Source organism: Thunnus thynnus, chromosome 23, assembly GCF_963924715.1.
Source record: "Thunnus thynnus chromosome 23, fThuThy2.1, whole genome shotgun sequence".
In the NCBI taxonomy this organism is placed as follows: domain Eukaryota; kingdom Metazoa; phylum Chordata; class Actinopteri; order Scombriformes; family Scombridae; genus Thunnus; species Thunnus thynnus.
Window position 1 is genome coordinate 26,399,072 of NC_089539.1, and position 21,029 is coordinate 26,420,100.

Sequence of the window (21,029 nt, forward strand, 5' to 3'; positions counted from 1 at the left end):
CCTCACTAAGACCAAGAAAGTGGATCATATCAGTCCAGTTCTCAGATCTTTACACTGGCTTCCTGTTTGTCAAAGAATTGACTTTAAGATATTGCTGTTGGTTTATAAAGCACACAAACTAAACCTGGAGAAGCAGCGTTCAGTTTTTATGCTCCACATATCTGGAACAAACTCCCAGAAAACTGCAGATCTGCTGCAACTCTCAGTTCTTTTAAATCACAGCTGAAGACTTTTCTGTTTGACTTTCATTAAACCACATTAAGGGTTAATATTTTACACTGCACTTGTTTAATCTGTCTTATTCCCTTTTAGCTTCTTTTTATTTCCAAATTTAACACTTTTTAATTGTTTTTATATGTCTTTTTACTTGTGTTGCTTTTATATTCTGTTTTAACGCCTTTTATGCTCTATGTAAAGCACTTTGAATTTCCTTGTTGTTGAAATGTGCTGTACAAATAAACTTGCCTTGCCTTTATCTACAAGAGTTCTGCTGTTAGGTCTTCAGCCACTTCCTCTGACCCTTCTGATCAGTTTGAGCTTGTATTATTCTCCTTATTTTCAGAGGTAGTTCAGCATCTGCAGCCTATAAATTGCCCTCCAGACAGTTTCCCCCTTGTCTACTAGAAGTGTTTAATACTGTTAGTCAACACTTCTCTTGTTTCACGGTGAGTTCCAGCTGCTTTTAAATATGCTGTAGACCCCTCAGGCCAGTTTCTAAGCTGCCTTTCTGTCTAAAGTTAGTAGTTTTATTCAATTACAAACATTTTTAGATAAACGTGGCATTTATGAAAAGTTTCAGTCTGGTTTTAAACCACATCATAGTACTGAAACAGCTCTTTGAAGAGTTTGTAATGATCTTCTCCTAACTGTTGATTGAGGGAACTCAGCTGTTCTGCTGCTGTTGGATCTGACTGCTGCCTTTGACACTGTGGATCCTTTTATCACGTTTCCAACAGTGCGTAGTATCAAAGGCACGGCCCTCAAATGGTTTCAGTTGTACCTGAGAGAGAGGACTCCCTTGGTTCACCTCGGTGAATATTCTTCATTTGTGGCCCGCTTACCTGTGGGGTCCCTCAAGGCTCCATCTGGGGCCCCCTCCTCTTGTCATTATATATGCTGCCTTTGGGATCCATCTTTAAGAAACATAATATTCCTTTTCATTGTTTTGCTGATGATACACAAATTTATCTGCCTATACAAACAAAAAGTAAAGATTCAATGCAGCCTTTGCTGAACTCCTTAAAAGATATAAAAACCTGGATGGATTTAAACTTGATCAATCTTAATTTAAATAAGACTGAGATCATTACGTTTGGACGACCTGACGTGTTGGGTGATTCTGATGGTACTCTCGGCCCTTTAGATTCTTACAATAAACCTTTTGTTAAGAACGTTGGTGTGACAGCTCCTTCAAATTTGTTAAACAGATTAGTTCAGTTGTCAAAACTAGATTTATTCAGTTAAGACTTTTAGCCAAGGTAAAGGTTTATCTCTCTCCAAAGATCTAGAGAGTTATTAATGCTTTTATCACCTCTCAGTTAGACTGCTGTAATTCTTTGTATGTGGGTATAGAACAGTCGTCTCTTCATCATCTGCAGTTAGTACTAAATGCAGCTGCTCGTCTTCTAACTGATATAAGAAAGCATGATCACATGACACATAACATTCTTAGAAAACAGGAGCAGTTTGTGTTTGTTGGGAGGAGATGATGAAAACATACAGAACAGAAAAATAATCTCACAGTTTACATCATGAAGCCTTTTATTTCCATCTGATGCGTCTGAGCTGCTGCAGTCAGTCTGCAGGACGTCAAACAGCTGCTGGAAACTTTCCATCAACATCAACATGACTGAATGAGTTTCTGACTGTTTGTATTTGTTTATTTGTTGTTGACGCTGCACACGTGTTAACATTCTTTATTTGGTCAGTTATGAGAATATTGAGTAGAATCAGAATCAGCTTTATTGTCATTGTTCAAGTCAACATTATAGTGCTGATAAAAAGTGACAAACCAAAATATTTCAAATAAAATTACAAATGAAAACAACAATAATAGTTTTTAAAAGAGAGAAACAGTATTGCTCAGAGGCTTTTAGACAATAAATGACGTTGAAACAGACCAGAAACACTGTTAGAGACAGTCAGTGTTCATGTCTGTGTTGGTAGTTTATCATTCATCATTTTTATTATATCACACATGTGTTGATTCCATACAGAGACATACAGTCTGCTGCACATAGAAATCAATGTCAAACAGCACAGATGTGCTACATGTGATACTGTACACAGTAATAGATGATGTTGTGATGCACAATGATTGACTTCAGTACAGAATGTTTGGCTGTGTTGTATCGATTTATAGATTTATTGATTGATGATGATGTTTACGGAACAAAACTCATTTTATTGCATTTTCTCCATCAGTTGGAGAAAACTCTGCTCTCTCATTTGGGTGCAAGTTTGCAGTTTAGGTTACTTTTATCTCCTACACTCTTCAAAACAAAGACCTTCTCACAATCCTTCAGATCTGGAAATTTATTCCGACCTTCAATAATGTCAGTTATCTTGAATGTTTCATAGGGGGGGATAAGCACCTCTTCCTCTTTTGGAAACCTTGAATAATTCTTCAGGTAAGCTCCTGAACAGGTCTCAATCTTAAAGCAGGTCTTGTTGCCAAATAGAATACGGTCTTTTCTTTTAGAGCTGGAGGCAAACGCACCAAACCGAATGATGTCGTTAACGTTGCCAGTGTAATCATCCCCGGTTCTTCTATAAGCAGTCTGACAGTTTTGGCTTTTTTTCAGGGTTTGTATGGCAGTAGTCAGCCAGTAATGTAAAAAATGGAATTTGAAGGAGCGGCCATAGATGTTCCTACCGGTCCGAACTGCTGTATTGAATTCTTCATAAGGTGTTTTATTATTTGGAATCTTTTCGTACTGAGATGTATAAACACAGATTGCCTGCATGTGGTTTTTGGTGAGAGCCTTATCCTTTGGGTGTTTGTTTGAACAATTTGTCCAGGCTTCTTTAAATTTTCCCACATTCTCTTTTTTGAAATACTTCTTGACCTTGTCCTTCATTTCCTCGGTGCAGCCACAGTACATGTCATCAACAGCATCAGGAGCCATGTTCAGTGGAAATGAGCTGGAGTTCTGGAGGGCAGAAGAAGGAAGGAACAGGTGATGTTACACAACAAAGGTTTTATGGTTTATTCAAACCAACTTATATAAAGTGCAACAGTAAATACAGGTTGAAGGAAACGTAATGCAGTCTGAATGATGTTTTCTGTCAACATGATGAGAAAATGTTGATACTGAACGTGTCAATAAAACGTTGACTGATAACATGTTTTATTGTTTTGCAGACTAATATCAGCTGGTAGTGACACAGCAATATTTAGGTTTTTATGACTGTGGTTTATGGCACCTGGTTCAGGTCAGAGAGAGATCCTGGTCTCTGTTTAATACAGAGAGAAAGTTTATGAACAGTGAAGTGAAAGCAGCATCTTTCACTAACTGTAACCAAACACTGAACACACAGGACTGAGGATGTGAACTCTGCACTTTGAGCGCTGGTTTAACAGTGTTTCTGTGTGTTTATCCTCCTCTACAGCTCTGCTCTCAAACATCATTCAAGCAGCCATTACGTTTGTTACCACAATGGGAAAACTATTTCCTAGTATATAAAGACATTTAGTAGGAGACAGGGCTGGAACTGAGCTGACAAGCAACTTGACTTCATGGAATAAAACAAGATGATACCGTCCACTCACAAGTTGGTTACATACAAACCTTAACGTTCAATACACTCAACAGGTTTGACTGATCAATCCTCTGTTGTATAAAGACAATAAAACTGAAGCTTAAGGCTTCACTCTGACTGGAGACTTTTTTATTAACATGTTTATTCACTGCTGCAGTTAAAAGACTGAATTAAAACCTCTCCACTCGCTGCACTTTGTACCTCGATGCAACTTGCACTTCCTCCCTCACAGGAAACAACGCTGGAGCTCTGACTCTGAAAAAGCTTCTCGTGGTTTTTCTACCACAACATGAAGTTACACTTCAGATGTTGTTTCATCAATCAGAAAACACACAGCACATGTCTCGTTATTGTCAGGACTTTTTCTGATGTGTCTACAGATCTGTCACACATGATGTTGGAGTGGAAAGTAAATGTAAAAATGTCCCTCACTGTTAGCAGAATGTGTTACTCACCACAATGGGCAGGTCCCTGCGTGGAGTTTCCATGTTCTCCCCGTGTCTACGTGGGTCTCTGCTGGGTTCTCTGGTTTCCTCCTACCATCAAAGACATGTATGTTAGGGTTAATACTCCTGTCAGAGCTCCTGACCAAGAAACTGGCAAAAAGACCTGGAGTTGATCCCCGGGCGCTGCACTGTAGCTGCTCCTAGTGTGTGAGTGTAGGTTTAGTTAAATGCAGAGGATACATTTAGTTTCAATGTATGTGAGTGATGAGAAATTACAATAAATAAATGTTAATATTAATCTTAAACCACCAGACAAGGACTGAAAGTCTTAAAGCAGCAAGTAGGACTAGAACTCCTCCAATGATCAGGTGGGAACGCTTCATCTCTAGACGCTCTGCAACGCTGGAGCTCTGACTTTGAAAAAAGCTTCTTGTGGTTTTTCTACCACAACATGAAGTTACACTTCAGATGTTGTTTCATCAATCAGAAAACACACAGCACATGTCTCGTTATTGTCAGGACTTTTTCTGATGTGTCTACAGATCTGTCACACATGATGTTGGAGTGGAAAGTAAATGTAAAAATGTCCCTCACTGTTAGCAGAATGTGTTACTCACCAAACAATAGATGGGTGGCATAAGGGCTGTAAGTACTGTAGCAGCCATGATGATTGTGCAGGGCACTGCCATCTCTGCAGTCAGGAAAACAGCTGTACAACGTGAACATACACAAATAAAGAAGTGTGACATGCTGACTGCTGGTCAAAAGGTTTGGTTAGACAGCAGGTCCTTAATATTTCTACAGGACTCATGGTCGTCTCTTTTTATAAATACCATAGACACACAGCTCACCACAAAGCCACAGCTTGTCACCATAGTGACACACAAATACATAAAGTTTGTAAAAACGTTAAAACATAATGTTATTGCATAATAATGAACTTCATACATTGATAAATGAAGACATCTATTAGGTTCAGTTATTATTAAGTGAATCTGGTGTAAAATCCTGATCTTCATATTTGAAAGTATTTCATCGTTAGTGTGTCAAAGAGTTTTTACCTGTGTTGAACACTTGCTCTGAGATGCTGAGGAGGCAGGAAGAGCAGAGAGGAGTCAGACTGCAGAGGTTTTATAGTCTGTCAGAGACGAGACGAACTCTCTGTGGTCACATGATTTCACCTCCCCTCCCTTCTCTCGCTATATCTCATCTTTTCTGTTCAGCTTTTGTAAAAAACTGCAAATGAAGGTGTAAATAAAATGTATGTAGAGTTGAAATTGTTCACAACTCTACAGATTTGCTACAACTTATGTAGAATGCAGCCGTCCTCCCAAGAAAAACAACAGTACAGGTCTTAAATTCAGTCGCCAAAAATGACCTATAGTTACGTTTGACTGACAGACGCCATCTAGTGGCCGTAGTAATTATGACCCGGAGAAGTAACGTCTACATAAGGTGATAAATTTCCTTATTAGGAGGAGGCCGGTTGGATGGCTAGTTAGACAGATAGATAGATGGCAAAAAGTGGACTCAGCTGCAGGAGACCGCTGTTTGATTCACGTTTCCAACTGAGAGTCGGGACAGTTTTTTAAAAACCACAACTATGATTGTCGTGTTGTTAGCTGTTGCCATGACGATGAAGGTTGTCCAACTTTAAGGAAGTAGAAACTTTAACCCAAACCATGTTTCAAGGGATCATTTTAACCCAAACCAGGATCTTTCCCTAACCCTGAACAGACCTTCACCACAGTGTCGTCACACCATAAAACATCATTATTTTTTATGATTCCTGCTGATAAAGGACGTATGAAGGATATAAATGTGTGATGGACTGTAGCATGTCTACTCAATTACTCTTTTCTTTTACATGCTCTTCACAGGTTGAAAAATTATATCCTTGTATAATTTTCTTTTGTTAAAAATTAGAAATGCGTCATTTTGACCCAAACACCACTTAAAGGTTTAGTATCTATATAAGGACAACCTGCCTAAGCAACACCTCTGACTGACAAAGCTTAAAGTTCTACAATGCACCAAGCAACACCCAAGCAGCAGTTTCCATCAACATGAACCACATGAACCACATGTTCACGTGTTATATATAAGTATCAGATCTCAAGTGTTTTTTCAGTCTGTGAAGTAAAACAAACATCTGTTCAGATCTTCTTGGTGTTGGCTGGGGAGAATGCACTCTTGACCTTTGCTCTCTCCCTACACTACTATAATAGACTGATTAGACTGAAGGTTTAGTATCTATATAAGAGCAACCTGCCTAAGCAACAGCTCTAACTGACAAAGCTCAAAGTTCTACAATGCACCAAGCAACACCCAAGCAGCAGTTTCCAGCAACATGAACCACATCTTCACGTGTCACATGTTTCAGATCTCAAGTGCTTTTTCAGTCTGTGAAGTAAAGCAAACATCCGTTCAGATCTCTTCACACTTGGTGTTGACTGGAGAGAACACAGTATAGACATTTTCCCTCTCCCTACACTAATATAATAGGTTAATAAGGTTCTGTTTTATGCATGCAACATAGCTGTAAACATTATGTTAGGTTCATAACTGTTTTTTAAGAAGAGTAGTTATGTTTATTGTTACAACAGTACTTCATTCATGTGTGTAAGTTTTAAACACTTGGAATAGCGTTTTATAGAGACAGATATAGAATGAAGTAACCACACAATGTGATGTTATATTAAATTGTTAGGGTGAAGTTTGTAAAGTTGTACCTATGTGCTTATAGTATGAACATGATAAACATACTCCATGAAGAAGTCAACAGGATCACATAAAATAGCGGCGTACGTGAAAAGCTTGATTTTATGTTGATGTGTTATTCTTTACTCTAAAGTATTACAGTACACACAACAAAGATATACAGTGAAATTGACAGATGTTAACATGAAATTACTTTGAAAACCATGTACAATCATATGTATTGTACGACTAACCTGAAATGCACATCCACTTATGATCTTGAGCACTGAATGAAACATAACATACAATTCCACAGCACATAATCATTGTCATAAATGTATGTCCCATATTTAATGATGACATTAGTTCCTATAGGTACACCTATTTAATAAATCAAACCCACCAGATTTACAGCTAGTGTAGCACTGTGGCTCAATGTATTTGTACAATATTGAACACAAAGACTCAATAATCTTTACACTATATGCACATCATTAGTAGAATATATTTACAAGATATAACACATGGGAATCTGTGACACTGCCCATGGTGGAAAAATGTATACAATGATTTACTTTACCACATCAAGCACCTTGTTGACAGATGATGGTGTAGTTAGAACTTATCATGTATACAGGATTTTGCATGGTACGATTTGCTATAGAGATGTATTGCTGGGTACTTTGTGTGATGGTGGTAAATTATGCAAGAATGCAGCTCTATGGGCCATTTGCTGTATTGAAAAACAAAAACATGCTCTGAATGACTAGCATGCTGAATGACTTGTTCAACAGACAAATTTGTTAGAATATGTTTGTATAAAGTAGTTGGTAAAGTTGTGTGTGATTTGAAATAGAGCAAAAAGTCTTGTAATACATGGTTTATGGTGGTAAGTTTGCGGTTGCATGATGGTTTATGGAGAGATGTTTTGTTCGTATTTGGCAGTGGTGACCTAGGAAAAGGTGCATAGTTAAAGCAAATCACATATTATGGACAGAATGTATTTTTATTGTAAGTGATGCTATTGTAGTTTTCATGTAATGTATCAGTAGCAGTGGTGACATTTTGTACCAAAACAAGAGAGATTGTTTTGATAAGAACTGGTGGAGCAGTTTTTAAAGAAATGAGTTAGAGTGAAATGGTGATTTATTAATCAAGAATTGATGACTACAGAAAAGAGGTGTAGGGGGATCAGAGATTGTTAGCAAAGGACTTGTTTTGCAGGACATTTCTTTTGTGTTTAATCGGCAAAACTATGTTCTACAGGTGTGCTAATGAGCATTCAGGATGAATGGCTGATTGGTCATTTTGATGGAATGTGGAGGACAATGACAGAGCATTAGAATGTGGGTGGGCTTTAAAGGTGTGTTGTGGCATGATTGGTTGTTTTGAGATAGCTCTACCAACACACAAGCAAGGTATAAATATAGAAAACTATTATATTAAATAAAAAAAGCTGTACCCATTATGATACTAGTGTTAGCTGGTTCTGATGGACTCCAAAATCTAATGCAAGAGTCAATCTGGTTGAAAAATGATATCATTGTATCATTTTTCTTTTAGTAAAATTAGATGCATCAATTTGACCTGAACACCAATTTAAGGTTACATATCTATATAAGGGCAACCTGCCTTAGCAGCAGCTCTAACTGACAAAGCTAAAAGTTCTTCTTACTGCTCTACCTTACTGCAGGGACGAGAATACTGCAGTAACTGTAGTAGTAGTAGCCCTGCAGGGACAAGAATATTGCAGTAACTGTAGTAGTAGTAGCCCTGCAGGGACAAGAATATTGCAGTAACTGTAGTAGTAGTAGCCCTGCAGGGACAAGAATACTGCAGTAACTGTAGTAGTAGTAGTAGCCCTGCAGTGATGAGAATATTTCAGTAACTGCCCTAAGCCCTAAGGGCTGGTCCAAGGTGAGCCTGGCCGGTCTTAACTATAAGCTTTATCAAAAAGGAAAGTTTTAAGCCTACTCTTAAACATAGAGAGGGTGTCTGCACCCCGGACCGAATCTGGAAGATGGTTCCACAGGAGAGGAGCCTGATAGCCCATTCTACTTTTAAAGACTGTAGGAACCACCAGTAAGCTCCATACTGGGAGCGCAGTGTTCTAGTGGGATAATACGGTACTATGAGGTCTTTTAAGATATGATGGTGCCTGACTATTAAGGGCTTTGTACGTTAGGAGAAGGATTTTAAATTCTATTCTAGATTTTACAGGAAGCCAATGCAGCGAAGCTAAAATGGGAGAAATGTGATCTCTTTTTCTAGTTTTAGTCAGTACATGTGCAGCTGCATTCTGGACCAGCTGGAGAGTCTTTAGAGACTTGTTAGGGAAGCCTGATAATAAACACTTGCAATAATCCAGCCTAGAAGTAACAAATGCGTTGACTAGTTTTTCTGCATCTTGTTGAGACAGGATGTGCCTGATTTTTGCAATATTATGTACAGTTGTGCTCATAAGTTTACATACCCTGGTAGACTTTGTGAAATATTGGCCATTTTTGGGAAAAATATGACTGATCATGCTGAAAACATTCATTTTTACATAATTCTGTGTGCCCTTTGTAAATAATGATAACTGAAATCACCAAAATGGCCCTGATCAAAAGTTTACATACCCTTGAATGATGATATACACACAAGTTGACACACACAGGTTTAAATGGCTATGAAGGGTAAGTTTCCACACCTGTGACTTGTTTGATTGTAATTAGTGTCTGTGTATAAATACTCAATGAGTTTCTTAGCTCTTGAGAGACCCTGCACATTTCATCAATCAGTAGTGTTCAAGCTCTGATAAAGAAGTGGAAAATGAAGGGTTCTGTTGATACCAAGCCATGGTCAGGTAGACCAACAAAGATTTCAGCCACAACTGCCAGAAAAATTGTTCAGGTTGCAAAGAAAAATCCAAAGCAGCTTCAGCTGAAAATTGCATGCGGCTGTTTCAAGATGCACAATAAGGAGGAACTTGAACAAAAATGGGCTGCGCAGTCAAGTTGCCAGAAAAAAGCCGTTACTGCACCAACACCACAGAACAGCCCACTTAGAATCTGCCAAACAGCACCTAAACAAGCTTCAAAACTTATGGAACAAAGTTATTTGGAGTGATGAGATCAAAATTGAACTTTATGGTCACAACTAGAGACACTATGAATGGTTCACATCTTACAGATTCTGCCGTTCTACAGTCTCTGAACTCATCTGGAAGGATGAAGACCATTTTTCAAAAAGATATTCCCTCATTTGGTGTTTTGATGATTGTGGTGGAGAGCGCTGTCTAACACGTCAGTCCTAAATCTCCCATAGGTGTTCCGTTGGGTTGAGATCTGGTAACGGTGAAGGTCATAGCATATGATTCACATCGTTTAATACCCAAACCATTCAGTGACCCCTCGTGTCCTGTGAATTGGGGCGTTGTCATCCTGGAAGAGACCACTCCCATCAGGATAGAAATGTTTCATCATAGGATAAAGCTGATCACTCATAACAACTTTGTATTTATCTGCAGTGACCCTTCCCTCTAAGGGGACAAGTGAACCCAAACCATGCCAGAAAAATGACCCCCACAGCATAACAGCCACCAGATCCCCTCACTGTTGGGGTCCAGCATTCAGACCTGGATTTTTGAAGATGAATAAATGTGATAGGAATGTATCTCGTGTCTTATATTTTTCATTTTGGGTATGTGGATGACTTAATGTTTTATATTAGCTTGACACCATTCTAGAATAGGTTAGGTCTATATTATGTTGCACATCAAGGTATTATTGTACATCTATGTTGGTAATAGATTGTAAACAAAGCCGCATGTTGGAAGCATGAAATTAAATAAAGATAATTATAAAAAAACTAAAAACTCCTTGTAGTTGCTTTAATAAAGATTAAACAAAATATCTTATTTACATTTATTCATTGCTTTTATCCAAAGTGACGTCCAAATGAGGTACAATCCAAGACAGTAGATCAAGGAGAAGCCTTAGCGAATAAGAACCCCAACACACATTTACCACAAGCTGAGTTTTAAAGGAGTTGATGCATCTGTGTCCCCAGCTGAGCATCAGATTCAACCCTCCACGTGCTGCACACTGCACTGAATATAGCTCTACTCATACAGTTAATCATGTTTAACATGATGAGGTACAGGCCAGCAGAATCATCTCCCACATCAAGACATCACGAAGCCTCCACATGATGTGCCACATGCCAGTCTTCTGCTGGATCACTGCTACAGTTCTGGAGGATGTGTTCAAAAGCAGAGAGGGAGGAGAGCTGCCCAAGACCCTGACTGAGATGTACATCCACTTCCTGGTGGTTCAGTCCAAACTGAAGAATGTCAAGTATGATGGAGGAGCTGAGACAGATCCACACTGGAGTCCAGAGAGCAGGAAGATGATTGTGTCTCTGGGAAAACTGGCTTTTGAGCAGCTGCAGAGAGGCAACCTGATCTTCTATCAGATCAGTTCCAGGAGTGTTCACATAGATCTTTAAAGAGGAGAGAGGGCTGAACCAGGACAAAGTGTTCTGCTTCGTCCATCTGAGCGTTCAGGAGTTTCTGGCTGCTCTTCATGTCCATTTGACATTCATAAACTCTGGAGTCAATCTGCTGGCAGAAGAACATACAACATCGTGGTGGTCTAAAATCTTTAAAGAAAAGCCTGAACCAACACCTTTCTACAAGAGTGCTTTGTACAATGCCTTAAAGAGTCCAAGTGGACACCTGGACTTGTTCCTCTGCTTCCTCCTGGATCTTTCACCGCAGACCAATCAGATTCTCCTATGAGGTGTGCTGACACAGACAGGAAGTAGCTCACAGACCAATCAGGAAACAGTCGAGTACATCAAGAAGGATCAGTGAGAGTCTGTCTGCAGAGAAAAGCATCAATCTGTTCCACTGTCTGAATGGACTGAAGGATCATTCTCTAGTGAAGCAGATCCAACAGTACCTGAGATCAGGAAGTCTCTCCACAGATAAAGTGTCTCCTGCTCAGTGGTCAGCTCTAATCTTTATCTTACTGTTATCAGAAAAAGATCTGGATGTGTTTGACCTGGAGAAATACTCTGCTTCAGAGGAGGCTCTTTTGAGGCTGCTGCCAGTGGTCAAAGCCTCCAACAAAGCTCTCTAAGTACACAAATAGCTAGATTTATTCATCATTATTTCTATAATCAGCTATTGTTTCAACAGGGCAGAAAAATAGATGACGTCTAACAAGTTTTTGTCCATTTTATTTCCTTTCCAGGCTGAGTGTCTGTAACCTCTCAGAGAGAAGCCGTGCAGCTCTGTCCTCAGATCTCAGCTCCCAGTCCTCTAGTCTGAGAGCTGGATCTGTGTAAAAACAACCTGCAGGTTTCAGGAGTGAAGCTGCTGTCTGATGGACAGGAGAGTCTACAGTGTAAACTGGAAACTCTCAGGTCAGAATTCAACCTGTTCAACGGATGAACATTTAAAATCTGATCTGAATGATATTAGAGGATAAACATTAAAACTGTGCAGGATTGTCTCTGCTGATGTGATTTGTCAAACTAGGTTTCTGAAGTTACTAAACTTCAGCAGGAGAGAATTACTTTCTATGCAGATCTTTTACTTTTACTTTTCTTTTAGTTTTCTTTTACTTTTGCCTCTGTTGTTGAATTATTTAATACCACTGATGATTTCACAATTTTCATCTAAATGTGTCTAAAAGCCGAGTATTTACAGGGGGTTCCTCGAGCGCCAGTTTCAGGCTAAAGAGCAGACTTGTCTGTCTGGTGGATACTTTGATGAGCCACTGTAAAGTCATATTTTATGGCAGGAGGCTCCTTGACTTTCTATAGTTTAACTTCAACATACCAAATCTGAAAATTGCACACAGAACTATAATAGAAGTATGTTTTTATTCTTCCTTTTGACAAAAACTTCACTATTTATGAACACATTTGAATGTTTTTAACATTTAGATCACAATGACAAGGTAAAATGCTACAGAATCATTTCTCAGTAGGTGACCTTTCCCATCTGGCTGGATGCTCAACTTTCTGGAGCTCCCTGACTCAGTTCATCTTTTAGTGAGTTAGTTTGGAGATAGTTTGTTGTTGTATCTGACTGCACACAGCAGTACTCTCAGACTGTCTGACATGTGTGTTGTTTTGTGTGTTTGCAGCCTGCCAGGATGTCTGATCACAGAGGAAGGCTGTGCTTCTCTGGCCTCAGGTCTGAGCTCCAACCCCTCCCATCTGAGAGAACTGGATATGAGCTACAATCATCCAGGAGACTCAGGAGAGAAGCTGCTGTCTGCTGGACAGGAGGATCCACACTGGTGATTGGACACTCTCAGGTATAGAGAGACAATGTCTGATAGAGGAGGAAGAGCTGGAAACATTTTCTCTGTCAGAGCTGATCACAGGTCTCAACTGAATCTTTGAGTTTTTATTATTTCCTAATGAAGTTTCCTGTAAATGTTGAAAGTTAAACCTTATTAGATTCAATCAGGGTTTCAGGAGAATTGGGATACTGGATTCAGATTGGATAAAAATCTATCAAAGCCCAACCCCATATTTGAACAGAATAATAAAACAGTAGACTAGAGTGATGTAACGTCCATGTTTGCATGCTGAAAGAGAAGACCGTTTCCTCACCCTGTCAGCACTTAGGTACTGTAGGCTGAACACCTATGAGAGATTTAGGACTGACGTGTTAGACAGCGCTCTCCACCACCATCATCACAACACCACATGAGGAAGATCTTTATGAACAATGATGTTCAGAAACTGTAGGATCAATAACAAGGAGCTCTGAAGCTGTCCTGGTGGTCCGATACCTTAGTAAGACACTTTACGCTGGTTTTTCCTGTAATTTTTCACCCATCTAGATTCCATCCAAACCCTCTGTCATTAACCTTTGTGTGTCAGAAACAGCAGTCTGATTTTCTGTTTCCACACTTTGATCACACACAATGAAACCTTTTAAAACTTCAGAAAGTACATATGAGTATCTGCAACTCTTCATTATGAAAGTTATAAATAACAATAATTACACCAATAGATCATAATGCTTAATCAATAACCTGCATGTTCTCATCTAAAATCATAATTGTACCAACATTCTTTCATTACAAATCTGAAAAAAAGTTCCTAACATCATGTTAATGTTTAATATCCCCAACAGTGAGGCCACATGACCCTGTTCATCTGGAAAAACAATATTATTACACTGAACTTCACGTATTACTCAACTTCACATATGGCCTATGCCTTTAGCGAGCCCTGCATCTGATACTGTACACAGTAATAGATGATGTTGTGATGCACACTGATTGACTTCAGTACAGCTGTTGTAGTGATTTATAGATTTATTTATTGATTTATGAAGTTTACACAACAAAACTCATTTTATTGCCTTTTCTCCAGCAGCACAGATGCTCCTACATCTGATACTGTACACGGTAATTTATGATGTTGTGATGCACAATGATTGTCTTCAGTACAGCTGTTGTAGAGATTTATACATTTACTTATTGATTTATGAAGTTTACAGACAAAGACTCATTTTATTTCATTTTCTCCATCAGTTGACATTGTGGGTGTATGTGATGTGCTATTGTGTGTAGCTTTGTATTTTGTATTATGTGTCCTGTTTGTTTTTTGCTTTGTACTGTTTGTTGTTGTTCTGTTTTAATGTGACCTGCCAAAGCGACTGCAGATGAAAAACTCTGATGCAATACATCAAATGTTAACATTTATGTTTAACACTGTAAATGGTCCCAATAAAAACAGAAAACAGAAAAAAAGAAAACTCTGCTCTCTCATTAGTTGTGTAGCTTTGGAGTTTAGGTAACTTGCGCAGTTTAGATTACTCACATCTTTTTGTTCACTCTCCAAAACAAAGACCTTCTCACAATCCTTCAGAACTGGAAATTTACCCCGACCTTCAATAATGTTGGTTATGTTGAATGTTTCATAGGGGGGGATAAGCACCTCTTCCTCTTTTGGAAACCATGAATAATTCTTCAAGTAAGCTCCTGAACAGGTCTTAATTTTAAAGCAGGTCTTGCTACCAAATCGAGTAAGGTCTTTTCTTTTAGAGCTGGAGGCAAACGCAGCAAACCGAATGATGTCGTTAACATTGCCAGTGAATGCAACATTGGTTCTTCGATAAGCAGTGTTACAGCTATTGTTTCTATTCAGGGTTTGTATGGCAGTAGTCAGCCAGAAATGTAAAGAATGGAATTGGAAGGTGCTGTTGTAGGTGTTCTTACTGGTCCGGACTGCTGTATTGAATTCTTCATAAAGTTTTTTATCATTTGGATTCTTTTTGTAGTCAGATGTATAAGCACAGATTGCCTTCATGTGGTTCTTGGTGAGAGTCTCATCCTCTGGGTCTTTCTGTTTGTTTGAACATTTTTCTGCATTTTCCCAGGCATCTTTAAATGTTCCCACATTCTCTTTGTTGAAATATGTGCTGTTGACCTTTTCCTTCATTTCCTCGGTGCAGCCATCGTACATGTCATCAACAGCATTATCAACCATATTCAGTGGAAATGGGCCGGAGGTCTGGAGGGCAGAAGAAGGAAGGAACAGGTGATGTTACACAACAAAGGTTTTATGGTTTATTCAAACCAACTTATATAAAGTGCAGCAGTAAATACAGGTTGAAGGAAACGTAATGCAGGCTGAATGATGTTTTCTGTCAACATGATGAGAAAATGTTGATACTGAACGTGTCAATAAAACGTTGACTGATAACATGTTTTATTGTTTTGCAGACTAATATCAGCTGGTAGTGACACAGCAATATTTAGGTTTTTATGACTGTGGGTTATGGCACCTGGTTCAGGTCAGAGAAAGATCCTGGTCTCTGTTTAATACAGAGAAATGTTTATGAACATTGAAGTGAAAGCAGCATCTTTCACTAACTGTAACCAAACACTGAACACACAGGACTGAGGATGTGAACTCTGCACTTTGAGCGCTGGTTTAACAGTGTTTCTGTGTGTTTATCCTCCTCTACAGCTCTGCTCTCAAACATCATTCAAGCAGCCATTACGTTTGTTACCACAATGGGAAAACTATTTCCTAGTATATAAAGACATTTAGTAGGAGACAGGGCTGGAACTGAGCTGACAACCAACTTGACTTCATGGAATAAAAGATGATACCGTCCACTCACAAGTTGGTTACATACAAACCTTAACTTTCAATACACTCAACAGGTTTGACTGATCAATCCTCTGTTGTATAAAGACAATAAAACTGAAGCTTAAGGCTTCACTCTGACTGGAGACATTTTTATTAACATGTTTATTCACTGCTGCAGTTAAAAGTCTAAATTAAAACCTCGATGCAGCTTTCACTTCCTCCCTCACAGGAAACAACGCTGGAGCTCTGACTTTGAAAAAAAGCTTCTTGTGGTTTTTCTACCACACTGTAAAAATTGCTGTGAAATCCACAGTAATTTACTGTGTTTCTGCACAGTTAATCACTGTGAATATTTTTACAGTATAGTACTGTGTATTAGGCCTAAAAACACAGTAATCATAATGTTACTGTAGAAAATCACAGCCTCAACCTCAGCCACAACCCTCAAATTCATGGTGCAGATTAAATAATTTAAACTTTAGTTTGAAATAATTATTCTTTTCCTATGAATTGAAATACTGCAAGATGACCTTGTTTGTTCATGCTTCTGCAGGCTGTTACTTTCACGTAAATTTGTCTCAGTGTTTATCAAGTCATGACCTTTTATACAGTCTATGTCATGACAGACTGTCAGTGAAGTCGTGAGCTGATTGGTTGAGCCAAAGAAAAACATCACATGATCTCAAATTTGAACAGCGTCACTGAATCAGTCTGGGCGCCAAAGTAATTTACTTCACTGCAGGCGGTTTGGGATTGAACAGCTCTTTGGATTACTACATTATCTTTTTTTCCTTTTATTTTCTTTTTAAGAGTACTCATGTTCTTTTCTGTTTCTGCTCAGTGTAAAGTTGTCAGACGGTATCATAGATGGACTGTCTGACATCCTACAGCTTGCAAACTTCACCAGCTAACATTTAACTGCATGGTCCTCTGAAAAAAAGGACACAACACACTGGGAACATTCAGAAATGAGCACTGGAAGATACAGGAGATCACAAAGACACACCTTAACATTACAGATGTTAGCTTTATATATTCTGCCTTCATAGGACTCGTGACAGCACTGTAACATGTGTTTAGCCTGTGTCCCCCCCTGGCTAACTCAACACTGTTATACTAGCTCACTGTGAAAACATCACCCTGTTTTTTCATCCCTGTAACTTATTAGTTAATTATTCTAACGTTAGGTCTGATAGAGAGGGCAACATGGTCTGATAGTGTGTTCCAAGATGTATATGTATTTATGTATGTTTGAGTGTGTGTGTGTGTGTATATATATATATATATATATATATATATATATACACACATACATACATACATACATATGTGTGTGTGTATAATCACTCTCAGTAAAAACAATGTTTTCCAAAGTCATGCACAGCTCTAAATCCTGACGCCTTTCTTCATCTTATTTCTACTCCTCACAGCTGAGGAGCACTCCTGCTGATGAGTTCAGTCTCTCCATCATCTCAGGTCTCACTGTGCAAGGTAAGATTTAAAATCCACAGACAAAGCCAAGTTAGTCAGCTCTTGTGGCAGTTGTGCTTGTTATACTATGTGCCTGTTTTTAGATATTTTATATTTATTTTGGCTTAAGCACAAGCATCTCAGCAGTCATCTGCTTAGATCTGTTCTCTGCTTAGATCTGTTCTCATGTACTAACTCAAATGATATTGTTAGTTTCTTAGTTTTCACAGAGAAAACAGTACTTAGAAGTGATAGAATTGTTGTTAATTAAGTGTTTGATTATTATTCATCAGGAGAACCTGAACTTGAGATCCTGTGTACGACTAAATGGATGCTACTGATTGAGACCTGACTTCACCACCACCTTGGCTGCCATCTTCACATCTTGCTATACGCTCACAGTTGAATATCAGGAGGAAACAATGACATCACTGGAGTCTGTTCAAAAGGTTTTGCTCATCAACATTTTTACATCACATCCTATTTCTTTCAGATGAATTTTACTTGCATTTTCCCTGTGATTGTTAAGATTGCTGTTAAGATGTATTAAATGTTTGTTACAATAGGTAATTAAAATCTTGTTGGGTGTAGCCTATTCTACAAAAGCTTACTTTGAGTCTTAAAAACATGTTTTGATCATAGCTTGGTTATTACACTGACAGTAATGGTAAAACATTTTTTGTCATCCACAGTAGCTGTCATCCAGTTTGCTGAAGAACATGAAGCAGCAGTGGAGGATCAAAGTGAAATCACCCGGCGGCTTCTGACCTGCATCCAAAGCCTTTTGGCCCAGTGGACTTGTGATGCAAAGTGGACTGATGTGGGCTGTTGGACTCTTTACAGATAAATATGCATCCACAAACATCATTTTAAAGACTCTATGGACACCTGAGTACCTGGTGACATCTCCCACAGTTGAATATCCATGTTTAGATTACCTGAGAGTGTTTTGTTTTAAGGAAATAACAGTGTCTAGTGTCAGTGTCTATATTACATATATATCAAGTTCAGTGATTTGATTTTGTTTTGTTTTTTTAACTTGTAGTGGGCTCATTAAATGACATTAGCATTATTTTTTCATGAGGATTTGTTTAACTGTGGTTACAGATTTAAACAAGCTTTTTACATATTGTATTTTTAATGTTGTCATTTTACTATTTGCTAGTGTTTGTGATATATACATTTGAAAACTTTGTTATAGAATGATATTTAAAGGACAGAAAGTTGCATATGGTCACTGCTTCTTTTAGGGCAAACACTGAAAAGAAAACATTTATTTACTTCATTCTTATTTACTATATTCTTATCTACTGTGTTAAGTTGATGCTCATGCAGTCCAAATATTTCTTGCTGTTGCTACTGCACATTAAAAGCTTCTCACTGGTGTATCACTGTGTGGCTTTTATTATGAAGCATGTGCAGGAAATGTGAAACAGACTGCAGTATTGGTCAGTAAACATTGGTCTATGTGAAATGTTTTGTGCTGTTTGGTCAGCAGATCAGTTTTATAAATTGCAAAGGAGAATTGGTAAAAGAGGAAACAGCTGAAATGAGCTGGTAGACATAGAACTGCAGGCAACAGGCTCTTTTTCTACAGTTTATATCATTAAGTGTAAACAACTTGTTTTGTTCTGCTGTCCTGTCTGAGGGAAAACCTTTTGCACTGTGTATAACAGATATAATTGCAGTGTGGGTATTTCTGCCATATGGAAGACGGCCATTAGATTTCTGTAAACATGGTGCACAATCCCTGTGCACAGTGAAAATAAGTAAAATGTAGTAGTTGCTGTTTAACAGTTAATAAATAATTGTCATTTAGAGAGTTGGTTCTGTACTCATTTATTGAAATTTAAATGTGGTTAAAAAGTTTACAGCATCATATAAACAACAGTAATCTAATTTACTGCAAAATGTCTGGTGCTGTAATCCATTATACAGTAGTGTAAAATTACTGTATTTTATTTTACAGTTATGTACAGCTACTATAAAAGTAGACACAGTACCATAAAATTACTGTTTATAAATATATACTTATTATAAATAAATTTATAAATTTACTGTGAAATAAATTACAGTAAGTTACTTGTCAATTGCTGCCAGTTAATTTCTATAAAAATCACAGTAAGTTTTTTTACAAAGCACAACATGAAGTTACACTTCAGATGTTGTTTCATCAATCAGAAAACACACAGCACATGTCTCGTTATTGTCAGGACTTTTTCTGATGTGTCTACAAATCTGTCACACATGATGTTGGAGTGGAAAGTAAATGTAAAAATGTCCCTCACTGTTAGCAGAATGTGTTACTCACCAAATAATAGATGAGGAGTGAGACTCCTACAACAGCAAGTAATCCTCCTACAGCTCCTCCAGCGATTTGGTGGGAACGCTTCATCTCTGCAGTCAGGAAAACAGCTGTACAACGTGAACATACACAAATAAAGAAGTGTGACATGCTGACTGCTGGTCAAAAGGTTTGGTTAGACAGCAGGTCCTTAATATTTCTACATCTATTAAGTTCAACTATTATTAAGTGAATCTGGTGTAAAATCCTGATCTTCATATTTGAAAGTATTTCATCGTTAGTGTGTTAAAGAGTTTTTACCTGTGTTGAACACTTGCTCTGAGATGCTGAGGAGGCAGGAAGAGCAGAGAGGAGTCAGACTGCAGAGGTTTTATAGTCTGTCAGAGAAGGGACAAACTCTCTGTGGTCACCATTTCACAGAAACTCTCTAGGAGGAACCTTCCCTCCCTTCTTTCACTATATCTCATCTTTTCTGTTCTGCTTTTGTAAAAAAGAAAACTGAAAATGAATGTATAAATCAAAGCTGCAAGCAGCGTTGAACGGGCCCTCACGCCTTTGCGCACGTCGGGCCACAGCGCAGTCAAAGGTCTTCTGTCACGGGCATGTAGATGTCTTCAGACCCAGGTTGTCTTCAGACGGTGCAAGAAGGAGATAAACATCACTTCCTTTGTCCACTATTTTGCCTGCTGCTGGAGCTGCTTTGCTGCTATTTCGTAGGGGGCGCTATTCAGCCAGTTTGCATCACTGACTGAACATTGTCATGAGGACGTGTTCAGGCCGGGACTCTTATCAAACATGTAAAGTTTGGGGCAGACTGGAGCATTTACACTAAAGTTATAGCAATTTCCTCTGTCATGGCGAAACACCAAAACTCAACGACACGCCACAGCCACACGCTTCAACAATAGCTAAATTATAGCATATTAGGCACATTACCACCACCCTCCGCTTCGGACTGTGGACCAAATATTAAATCCTACACATCAATCCTGTCTGTCTAATAAACTCAAAAACAACAAAAACTGCTACTCCACCCACTTGACAGGTTCATTAAAGTTTTAATGCTGAGCTCCTGAACTCCAGTCTTCCTGACTTCTTCCCTCATATATTGTCTTTTTTGATCATACTTAGTACAATCTATGCCTGCATGTATAATAGTCTCCTCAGCCAGCTGGAAAAAAATATGTGCATATATCAGCAATCGCCAAAAATGATAGTCAAAAAGTAATCGT

The 21,029-nt window shown here is 38.4% G+C and overlaps 1 protein-coding gene across 5 annotated transcripts in view; it reads right to left on the reverse strand.

The window, feature by feature from the left end:
* Positions 1 to 1,687: 1,687 nt before the first annotated feature.
* The window catches only part of LOC137176009 (ecto-ADP-ribosyltransferase 5-like), a 55,353-nt gene continuing 36,011 nt past the window's right edge, over positions 1,688 to 21,029 (reverse strand). The window contains exons 1-4 of one of the 5 annotated variants that reach the window (XM_067582022.1): positions 5,270 to 5,408; positions 4,826 to 4,917; positions 4,218 to 4,298; positions 1,688 to 3,152 (exon numbers count right to left, since the gene is read on the reverse strand). In XM_067582022.1, coding sequence (XP_067438123.1) covers positions 2,445 to 3,152; positions 4,218 to 4,298; positions 4,826 to 4,897 — 861 coding nt within the window. In that variant the 5' untranslated portion in view covers positions 4,898 to 4,917; positions 5,270 to 5,408 and the 3' untranslated portion in view covers positions 1,688 to 2,444. Of the gene's footprint in view, positions 3,153 to 4,217; positions 4,299 to 4,825; positions 4,918 to 5,269; positions 5,409 to 14,172; positions 14,289 to 14,595; positions 15,438 to 19,803; positions 19,908 to 20,097; positions 20,202 to 21,029 lie in introns of those variants that run through there. The other 4 variants (XM_067582023.1, XM_067582025.1, XM_067582020.1 and 1 more) reach the window with 4 other exon arrangements.